At 44.9% G+C, this 11077-nt stretch overlaps 1 protein-coding gene across 1 annotated transcript; it reads left to right on the forward strand.

Annotated features, from left to right (window-relative positions):
* Positions 1–209: 209 nt before the first annotated feature.
* On the forward strand, positions 210–9619 carry LOC104622677 (T-lymphocyte activation antigen CD80-like). Its single transcript, XM_010289533.1, has 5 exons — positions 210–351; positions 1126–1464; positions 4115–4396; positions 6404–6529; positions 9513–9619. Exons 1-5 carry the CDS (start codon positions 210–212, stop codon positions 9617–9619), a joined length of 996 nt encoding a protein of 331 aa, XP_010287835.1.
* The last annotated feature ends 1458 nt before the right edge of the window (positions 9620–11077 follow it).

The following is an 11077-nucleotide window of genomic DNA, read 5'->3' on the forward strand; positions in this document are numbered from 1 at the left end:
GCTGAGGTGAGCAGGGCAAACATAAAGCAACCCGACCTTCTGGGCTAACAAAGCAGGGTGCGCAGGGATCAGCATCACCCTGAAGGTTGCACAAACCCAGGCAAAAGCCCAACCATCTGCCCTGGCCTTGGTGCAGCACAGGACCATGCATCAGTACTGGGTCACTCTTCCAGCAACAGCGGGAGCTCGTGGCTAGGCTGCTCCCTCGCATGTCAGGTCCTGGCCCCTGCGAGCGCCTGCCCACCGGAAAGCGGAAGGAGAGTGGGAAAGCAGGACTGATCATGGGAGCAGAGTGCATAAAAGTCGTGGTGCGAAGCAGGGGGATTACTGCTAACCGGATCAAAGTTGTACGTAATTTCCCCCTGCAAGGGTCTCAGCTTGTTATTGTAAGCTCATGGCTGGATACTAGGTACAGCACCAACACGGCTGCTGGACAGAAGCTGGGGAATGCCCGTGCTGGTTTGCAAGTAATCCAAAGGGAGGCCCATGGGCGTTTGCAAATATAAATTTGTTTTAGCTAGACTAGGCAAAATTGTTCATTTGCTTGTACTAGGAGGCTGATGGCAGCATGGCTGCAACCTTCGTTTAGCACTGTAGGGCTGCTTCTAGCTTCTGGGATTTTGAAAGGTTTGGGGTTTTTTTCTTTTACCAACAAAAACCTTCCAAAAAACCCCCAACCCCCCAAACTAATAGTCAACTGTGGCCCTGTTTGGCATGCAGGGAACCCACCAGAGGGTAACGCAGACTTTCCAAACACTGAGCTCTGAAAAGGGAGAGCAGAGGAGATAACAGTTTGGGCATGTATGTTTTTATCCCTTTAGATGAATAATGGCAATTCTTTACCCTGAGGTATCGTTTCTTTTAAGGGGCCAGGAAAATGTCTGTTCAGGCAGGTAACTCTCCTGCATTTGCCCTCAGTAATCCCTGCAGAAATCGTATGCCCGCCAGCTCAGGATCCTCATGAGGCTCCCCCTCAGTGCAGAGCTGTAGTAAAAAGCTTGGTGGGTGATGAGGTACATCATTAGTGGGCGCAGACAGAGCCAAAAGAGGTGAGCTGTATGCAGCAGGTCCTGGCACAAGGCTATACCACCGTCTCACTGACTTTTGTTTGCCCCCCACCTACAGGCTATGCACTGGAGAAGAAAGTAGTCAAAAGCAAAGTGGGGGAAAAAGTCGTCCTGCCTTGTTGCCATGAAATTCCCAGTTCGGAAAGCCTACATAATTACCGGGTCTACTGGCAGAAGAACACCACAGACGTAGTGCTTGCCTATGCAGAGGGGAAGATGATCTTCGAGCACAAGAGGTACAAGACCCGGGCAAAGATGAACACCAGGAACCTCACCCTGTGGATCTCCCCTGTGGAAATCCTGGACAATGGCCCTTACCAGTGTGTAGTTCAGCACCTCAGATTTTTGCAGAACTCAGTTGTTGTGTGTGATGAGCCTGTCACCCTCTTTGTTACAGGTAGGTGGATTGCCTCCCAACACCTGAGGCTTTCTGGTGCCAACCTCTGGGGGTAAAAGACGCTCCTCCAAGCTTTAGTCATAGTCTAGCAGATAGACTTTCATCAGAAAGGCCAAAAGAGTGCTGGAAGGTGTGTTAAGGCCCCTGTATTTCCATTCTAGCATCCTCCCTCCTTACCTTTCCAAAGCTACCACAGGTACCAAAAATTTGCCTTTCCCACCAGCAGCCCACCATCCTCCCCTTGATGCAAGGACCTCCCCTCCTCTGCGGCAAGGACCCCTCCCAGGACACCTGCCGAGGTACCACTGCTGGTGGGTGCCCTAGGCCACCTCTGCCCCCCGCTGTCTTTTGGGCAAAGCAGAGCCCAAGGCCTTGGTGTCCTTGGAAGCGTCCAAGCCAAAAGTGGAATGGAGTGGGATTGCTTCTCTGTGGCCACAGCAGTATCTATCTCAGCTCTGTATCCAAACCCTTGGGAGCCAAGGCTCTCCGGGGGGCTGGCCAGCACTGCAGCTCCACAACCTAAGGCTGAACTCAGCTGGACATTTGAGGCTTTTGACCTTAAAGAAACAACTCTATTTCCTTTGCTCAAAACGAATCTGAATCTTTTCTTGGAGGGTACAAAAAGTTCCATTGACATTATTTTCCATTTCCACCACTGTTTTTGTGGCAGTTGGTTTCAACCAAAGGCAGACATACTGGTAACTTTATATTATAAATATATAGATACCTTTGAATATCGTTAGCAGCAGAGAGTTCCAGGAGTCTTCCAGACAAGGCAATGAATGAGCATTCCCCATCTGGAATGAGATCTATCAGAAAAAAAAAAAAAAGGTCCTGAGGTCTGGCCATTGCCTGCCTGTCTGAGGGCATGGTGGACATATGTGCAAGGAGACAAATTTAGTGATCTTTCTGGGAACCGATATGAAAAAAAGGGAAGTCTGCTGCCAGCATCCTCTCTAGCTGTGAGGCCTGAGGAGTTACTTGCATGAAAAATGTGAAACAACGGATCTTTTTTCCTCCCCACAATACTGCAGTTTCTTTCCTTCCAGAAATCCCCTTGCTGTCTTAACAGGACAGTTGTAATAATTGTGGTAGACTTCTGCCCCCTTTGGAAAAGTGGGATCAGTTATTGTGGGGATCAGCAAAGGGAAAGCTCGCCTTGCCCCTGCTGGAATCCGGATACCCTGAGAGAGGCAGAAAGCTGTTACTCCCTGGTGATTGATCAGGGAGCCCCGATGAAGCCAGCTGGGACTTTCCAGACTGGATGTCAATGCCATATTGCTCAGCAGATAGTGGGCCTGAAAGGAAATCCAGGTTTCTCCTTGTCTGCCACTGGTCATTCGTGTAATGTTGAGCAAGTTTCTTTCACTAGTTACTTGGTAGCTAGACCATGAGTTCGTGGTCAGAAGCTGCAGAAGATGCGTTCCAACTGCAAGGCTGTCTGCCTTATCCCAGCAGTCATGTGGTCAAATGGTGAGTCAGACAGGGAGCAATTGCAGACAAAACCTTAGCTGCTCCAAAAAGGGTCATTTTGCAGTGAGTTGAGCAAGCTGCTGCAGCTCTCTGCCTGGCCTTGCCATGGCTGGGGCTAGCACCTGAGGGGCCGGGCAGGCTGCGGACCTACACCTGGCAGGGGTGGGAGGGAGAATATGGTCCCTTTGGCAGTAGTGGTGTTGGTGTGACTTACACCCACCAGGACGCCACACACTGAGTTTCTTTTCCTGACTAGTGCCTCTCTTGCTGAAGATGTGGTCTCACAGACATTTTTCCAGTGGGAGAGTTGCCTTAAATAGTTCTTTTGCCACCCCTGGCCTCCTCCTCCTCACTCTGGGCTATTTATTGCTTCCTCAGTTGTACCAATGCAACTGTTTACACTAACACAGTGAACCAGATAGATTGGAAAAGGGAAGCAGGCTAAAAAGGACACCACCCTTCTTCTTCACTCACACTAATCCTCTCATCCATTTCACCATGCAGCCTCACAAACGCTTACAGCAATACATCTGACCAGGCAGGAAGGCGTGGAACAAGCTGTGTGGGTGGGAAACCTCTGAAAACTCTTCAGCAATGAGAAAAAAGTCCAGTGAGAACATGGTCTGAAAGGACCTGCATAGTGCTACACATTTTTGCAATGACTAGTATGACTTGGCCTTGGTCTCAGCTGGGCCTTCTGGAGGGGCTCTGATGAGAAAATGTAATTCAGTCTCTTGCTGGCCACCCTGGCTGAGAGACCAACATGCGACTCAGCTCCTCTCCCAGCAGAGGTGGACCCTCTTTGAGCTTCTGACTGGGAAAGGACTAATGAAGGAAGGAAAAGGAAATTGTCTACCATTGCCTGTAGTACAGATTTTTATTCAATCCCATATTTTTCCTACCTCTCTTATGATTCCTTCTGTTGTTCTACAAACTGCTGTATGTAGATGGAGAGATGGGGCCATGAAGTCTGTGTACTGCCCAGGGAGAAGAAGCAAAGGCCAAGGCCGTATCCAGTAAAGGCTGTGGGGAGGATGCTAAGTCACAGGAAAGGCCAAACAGATGATGACAGAGGAAGGCTGCCCTGTGGGGAAGTCTTTGCTTTGACTGTGGGTGATCAGGACTGCAGCCCTCACTGTAATCTGACAGAATGGTAACTAAATCTTTCTTGCTTCAGCTGACTTCAGTAAGCCGAACATAACAGCAGAAGTATCCGCTAATTCTTGTGAATCAACTGAGATGGTGGTAACATGTTCTTCTCATGGAGGTTTCCCCAAACCCAAAATCTCTGGAGTCCTCAACAATGTGTCCGTGGTATGGAATGCCAGCTGGGTGTCCGAGTCCAGCCTCAGCCCGTACAACGTCACTGGCAAACTGTTGCTCAACGTGACCAAAGACATCAGCATCACTTGCTCCGTTGAATACAATGGCTTTGCCAAGTCCACCAGTTTGCTTCTGAGTAGGTGTTGTTAATAGTTTGTGTTACAAAACCATTTTGTTGAATCTGCTGGGGTGCCTCTTTGAGAAAGCGGTAGATCTTGTGTACCTGTTCATGCAAGGATGACCCAATGATCCCGCCTGTGAGCTGCACACCAAAATATTTCAAAGGCTGTAAGACAGCAGGGGTGGGACAGGAGAGTTATGACAGTAACTGACAAGCAGAGACAGCTCTGTCTTCCTGCTTCTCTACTGTGAGCCACAGGTGGGCTGAGAGGGCAACTGGATCCCGTTGTGATCTGGTGATGTCAGCCTTGGTGGCTCCCACAGGTTGGGGCTGCCACCTTTCAGTGCCCCTGCACGGTCTTGCTGCCAGTTGCATGACATAGACCTGGTATTTGAGTGGAGAGACTTGAGAAATATGTGTGCCATAAAAGCCACAGTTTGCACTTAAAAAGAATTTCCTCATTTAACAAGCATGTTTGTTCCTGCTTCAGTGACAGGAACTGCCAGCTGGGGTCTAGACAAAATTCTGCTTTCATACACATATTTAATATAGGGTTAACTCTTATGGAAAAAAAAAATTGATCACTGTGCATGGCTTAAAAGTGGTAACATAATAGATAAATCAGTGCTTTGAAAAGCTTGAGGCACAAGCTGGAAACAAGTGGAAGGCAGCACACTACAGTCCAGATGTTTTGCAGTAGAAGGGAATTTGCAAGAAAATTCTTCAAGCCAAAAGGATTTTTTAAAATGTTGTTACCAAAAAAGTATTCTGAAATGTCTCTGGGTCTGATGTTTTCACTGTAGAGATAAGGGCACCTTCAAGGGAAGCTAGAGAAGCACTGTTTTTCCTAGGGAATCGTACCTTATTCATCAAGGTACCTTATTCACCAGTCTTTCTTACTGAAATCAAAGGGGCTCATAAGAAGAGGTGCCATTCAGCTTCAGGATGAATGCTAGAAACTAGTGCTTTATGAATTTCAGTTATTGCTGGAAGTAGTGCATAATGTCCCTAGAGGTGGTAATGGAAGAAGGTTATGAATATCATACTACACAGAAAAGGAGAGCAACAAAAAAAAAGTAGTAATAGTAATACACTGTTGTCACACAGATTCTCAGAGGAGGGTGCAATCAACAGTGACAACAGCAGTCACAAAGCCCCCACTTTTTGATTTTTAAGATGTGGAGCCAGCCTCATTTTGGTGTGATGGAAATGGTCCTCCAAACAGGTCTTTCACGAACACAGAGTTCCAGACAGAATACAGCCTCTGGTGAACATAGGCAGTAAACCCTACAGTGGAGGGGAAGATTGTACACAGATCAGGCTAGTGTCTTAGAAGTTGAACGTTGCTTAATTGTGCCAGATGCGAATGATGAAAATATGAAGACCTATGAACATGCACATGTCTGTCCCTCCTCCTGTACTGTACAAGAACAGCCCAATATCTGCTCTAATGTCCATGTGGCACAACGGTCTTCTCCAGTGCCGAAAAGCCAAAGGCTCCAGATCCACTGAAACTGAACTCTGACACAACACTCTTTTCCTGCCATGCAGAAAAAAGTCTATTCTAGTCTATTTATTGCATCATTCCCCATCACCTGCAAAATTCAGAGGGAAAAAAATTAGGTACAAATCTGGTGAAAATAATAAGAAAAACTGCAGAGCACCTTTGAGAATGGAAGTTTTCTAGATACGGACTCAGAATTTTCTACCAAGCCTAACCAGTTTCTTTAAAAACAGCTTATGTGTTTTTAAATATTGCCTGTCTCAGTCCTGTTCTGGACAAAGATCCAGCATTTCAGATTCTGTGGATGTGTTAAAAATTTCATCACATAGCAAATGTGGGAGAATGGAAGAACTTTAGGTGCCAGCTTTGTCTGTTTGTTTATTGCATAGGTAAATTTTCAGGCTGAATATCAGAGTTAGAATTTAGCCAGATCCACCAAAATTCATGTATCTGCTCTTACATGAAAATGCCAATATTTTGTTGGGCCCTTTATTTATGTTTTATTTCTCCTGTCTCAGAAAAAACAAATGACTGCATTGTCCCTACTGTGCCTCCACCTTATAATGTCATTACTGCTTCAAGTATCATCATTATCATCTTCCTTTTGGCTATCACCCTAGCAGCAAGATACCTTCCAAGGCATGGTAAGTGTAGCTACTTTTTCAAGAAACAGTCTCTTACTGCTTATGGAGTTTCTATGTAAAATACACATTTATAGAAACTATATTGACACACTGGGTATTTTTGTACCTTCTTCTCATTTCCTTTCCTTTTTTTTTTTCATGCAGCATCTACGGCCACAAAATCTAAGTCCAGCTCAGGACTTTCCTACATTTTGTGCACAAGCAGCACTAGGGTTAAGGATTGAGAGTGAAAGGGTAATGGGGAGTTTTGACAGCAGATCAGAATATTTCCAAAATCAGGGGTATGCAGAATTGAAGAGATTCACAAAGGTCCATTTTTATGTATTAAGATGCTTGAAGATGCCAAGAATCTTGGTGATCATGATAGATACAGGTGACCACTGACAGTTTCAAAATGGGATCTTTCTACACACCCTACTTAGACAATCCCTCAGAAAAGTCACAGAGCCAAAGTTACAAAGACATACAGTGTGAGGGCCACAGAAAGGACTTAAGCATAGCAATGTCCCACTTTTAGGAGAACCCCAGTGGAAGAGATGGATTTGTCTTCTTTGTGTGGCCAAAAATTACACAGGTGAGGTGCCTTGTCCCACCCTATGAAGTCTTCAGTAACTCCAGACATGTCTCCAGGAGTTTGTCAATGGCAAAGGGGACCTCAAGCATCTCAGGGTTAGTTGGCAGCTGAACAGATTTTTTTTTTTTTTGTGGTTCAAAAAAATCTTATCTGTTAGCTGTTGCTCCTAATCATGTCTAAGCTGACCTAGACAGAAAAGCCCCTGAAGATGTGGGTAGACATCTAACAAACAGATTTATAAAGGCAACTAGATATCTAGCCAGTATTGAAAGTCAACAGCTGTAGATGTCCTATCCATGCCCTGTTAGCAGCTTTGAAAAGCAGTCCTGGAGAAAGACTGCAGGCCTTGCAATGTGTTATAAATATCACCCAGTCAAGCTCTGTTGGGCCACTGGGGAAGTCAAGTGTGGAGACAAGAATTACACACTGAGAACGGTTTATGTTCAGCCCACTTAAACCAGACGCCACCAGCCTGAGCATCTCAGCTTATCACAGTTGCAGTGGTATCCCCCGTTGGAAAGAGGTTATTTGCTAGGTAGCAGGGGCTCATTTCATTTAGGGACACTTGTAAGTTTGTCATGCTTCCATCTTCTTCTACCTCTGTTTCAACTTCAGACAAGTTCACTCCCAAGTCAGAGGTGTAGAGGTAGCATTACTATTTTTCTTTTCCCCTCCACACCAACCACATCTCTTCAAAAACCAATGTGACCACTGAGTCAGGCTGGGCTAATTTTCTTTTTGGTGCTCTATCACAAAGAAAGGAAGCTTCTGGAAGGCAGTGACCCTTGGCTATACCTGTGCACCTCCTCATTTTCCACTCATGTGCCCCTATGACACCAGTGTTCTCCCCTGTTCTTCCCCGAGGCTGTGTCAATGGGAAAGCAGCAAGCAGGTTGAAACCAAGAAAATCACAGCTGATCACAGCCTGTGCTGTTAGCTGTATGGATAATGTACTTCTAATTAGAGGAGAAAATGAACTGGAAGATTTGGCTCTAAACAAATACAGGCTGGAAATTAAAAGGTTCCTTACCATTAAATTCGTAAGATTCTGGAGCATTCTGAGATAGCCTTTTATATAGAAACCAAATTGCTCTTAAAGTAGATGTAAAAAGCATACCAATGTGGTAGAATGTGATCACCTGCAACAGCATGGGACATGGCTGCATAAACTGGAATTTCCTTTTCAGTCCCATTTTCCTAAGTGCACAGGGGCAAATTTCCTAATTAGCCAAGTCAGGTGGTGCTATTTTGGACAGCCACTTTCCAGAGCAGGCATATACTCTAAGAAACTGAAGCCAGAGATTCAATCCAACTTCCCAGTTTGTACAGTTGTCACATTTCAGTGCTGCTGTGCATTGCCACCTGTCTGGGAAGGGAATTATCTGTCCTAAGAGTGCTTCCTGCTGGTGTTGCTACAGGTAACCTTTCAAGAGCTATTATGGGAGCTCAGAATAGGTCTGAGAGTACCTCTCTTGTTCTGGCGTATGGAAAGCTAAGTTGGGAGCTGCCTTGATGCTAAGAGTGGTTTCTGAGCTCAGGAAGCCATGCTTCAAAGTACTGAAGTGTGGGAGGGAAGAATAGAACGATACAGCAAAACAGAAATAAGAGTTCTCAGATGTGTGATTGTGGTGGTGACCAAAACATGTAGATGCTTTGTTGAGGTTCACAATCCGCTACTTTGAGGACCTCACAGCCTAACTTGCTTATTTTTACAGTGATTTAAGAATGGAAACTCTCTAGATTTTTTTTTTTTCTGGCTCTTCAATTAATTTAACACAAAGCACCAAGGTTAGACCAAGATTAGAGGTCACTTAAAGAATAGCTTAGGATCCATGTCGTAAAGTTTGTGCAAGTACATTTTGCTGTAATAGTACACAGAGATTCAGCTTGAATTATTAAAACAATAGTCATTCATCGATGCTGAGATACTAAGGGGACCTGTTTAATCTGAACTCCTTTTAAAGCACTGAAAGAGTTGGTTTGCTGGTTCTAACACTGGCATTCTTTCACTTGCTTGGTAAACTGCATTTAGTGACATGTAACTTTTACCATTATATCCCTTCTGACCTTATCTCAGCATGCAGCAACTTCTCTTTGTGCCAGGTTGAGGTCATAGACCTGTGATAATGAGATGTGTTTCATCCATATGACACTATATAGATAACATTTATATATAACAGGGCTTTCTATTGGATCAGACTATGGTATGGGCCAGCCATATTCAGATGTACTGCAGGGATGAGTCCTGCCAAGGAAAAATAGAAGTAATTAGACTGAAAAGTTTTCTTTCTCTTTAATTTCTTCTCTCCTGTCTCCCCACTCTCACTTCTTTGCTGAAGAAGACATTTGGATTCAGCACTTTTATGTCTTCTGGAATTCCAAATACTAATGAGTGATCTTCTTTTTCAGTCTGTTCTCACTGTTGTAAGCCTCAGGATTCAGTGGAAGAGGGTTTGAAAGAATGTACGAAGCCACCCGTGAGCTCTAAAGTGACATCTGAAACATCATCTGTATGACCAAATTGCATTTGCAGGTAGTATTCTTCACCATTCTTCTCTTGGCAAAATAGCTTCTCAAATATTGTTAGATTCTCATGTGATGTTAGCTCACAAAACCATGTATGGCTTTTAATATGGGTTTGTGCTGTCCTTTATGGTAAATAAAAGCGGTAGGGCCCTATCAATCACCAACTCAGACACATGGTGTTTCCCAGTCGGGTAACTAGAGGACTGATGCTCATGTTCCTTGTGGGGCATTGCTTTGTTTGGATTATTTCAAATTTCTAGAAATTAATCCAGTCAAAAACATCAGCGGACCAGATTTCCTGGGCTGCTAAGCTGCTTTGTCTATAGAATGGGTCCTGCATGGATGGCAAGAGTCACAGGCCTGATCTGATACATAAACATGGGAACAATGCTGATGATAGAAATAAGGATTGACCAAATGGTGGTGAGGGAAAGGTGAATGACAAGAGAATGACTAAGTAAGATTAGCAATGCCAGTCCACTTCTGAGACATCTCCATTCCCTTCAGCAGCTGGAGGAATGGTGAAGGAAAAGCTTCCCCTCTAAGACTTGCCTAGGAAACACTCATATTTTAAAAGGAGTTACTTTTGATAATGAGACATTGTGAAGGATGGGCTGGGGAAAAGTCTGGCTTACCAAGCCTTTATGACTACAAAGTATTATATTCATTTTGGCTTGAAAGCTCAGCTGTGTTCAGGGCTGCATCCTCCAAAAAGATGTTTTTCAAGTCAAGAGACTTAAGGAAAGATTAGCAGCCAACTGTTCTTATTCGCATCATTATCCAGGTGACTGCATTTCCTGCTCTCACCACAGCATACTGACTTGCCAGGGTAATGCCAAAGAGTAACAGTTGTAGAGTCCTAGAAGTCATGAATTTGTTGCACTATGCATTGCGGTAATCTAAAAGCTTAACATTTTTGAGATGGAAAGGAGGGGAAACTATCATTCACGCCGCTCATTTCATTTCCAAACTTGACCACCCACTCATGTTTTCCTCTGGGGAAGGCCCTGTCTGGAACAGATATTAGAGCCTTGGTTAGCATGAATTCTGGGGGATTTTGTGATGGGAGTGGCAGGAGTTCACCTACTGAATAAATCCATTCTGCCACATTCCTCTTTTGTTTTACAAAAAGTTTTCCAGGCTTTTTCTGTAAGTAAGTGGCTGGTGTTTCCCAACGCCAGTGCCTACGAACGGCTGCTCTCTGTGGACAGGTATGGAAGCTGTGCATTAGGACGATGGATTTGCTTCCTTAGTGGCTGACTGTCATCTCGTAACTGTGCGATGCGCTGAGCCATGTCCTATTGCTGCTTAAATAGGGTAGTGTATTCGTTAGTCATCCTCGCATTGCAGAGGGATGCCACCTCTGTACAGTCCAGAGGTTTTCACAGTAAGCACCAAGCCAGTCTGCAGCTGTCTAGCTCTGAACGGCTCTGCCTGTACTCTAATAG

The sequence above is a fragment of the Phaethon lepturus genome, unplaced genomic scaffold (assembly GCF_000687285.1).
Source record: "Phaethon lepturus isolate BGI_N335 unplaced genomic scaffold, ASM68728v1 scaffold15106, whole genome shotgun sequence".
Lineage (NCBI taxonomy): Eukaryota > Metazoa > Chordata > Aves > Phaethontiformes > Phaethontidae > Phaethon > Phaethon lepturus.

What these genes read in the sequence shown, in the direction of transcription:
- LOC104622677 (XM_010289533.1), top strand. Translation starts at nt 210, where the DNA reads ATGTCAGGTCCTGGCCCCTGCGAGCGCCTGCCCACCGGAAAGCGGAAG. An exon ending in TGTCACCCTCTTTGTTACAG is followed by an intron (nt 1,465 to 4,114) that starts GTAGGTGGATTG and finishes TTCTTGCTTCAG; the next exon opens with CTGACTTCAGTAAGCCGAAC. An exon ending in GTCCACCAGTTTGCTTCTGA is followed by an intron (nt 4,397 to 6,403) that starts GTAGGTGTTGTT and finishes CTCCTGTCTCAG; the next exon opens with AAAAAACAAATGACTGCATT.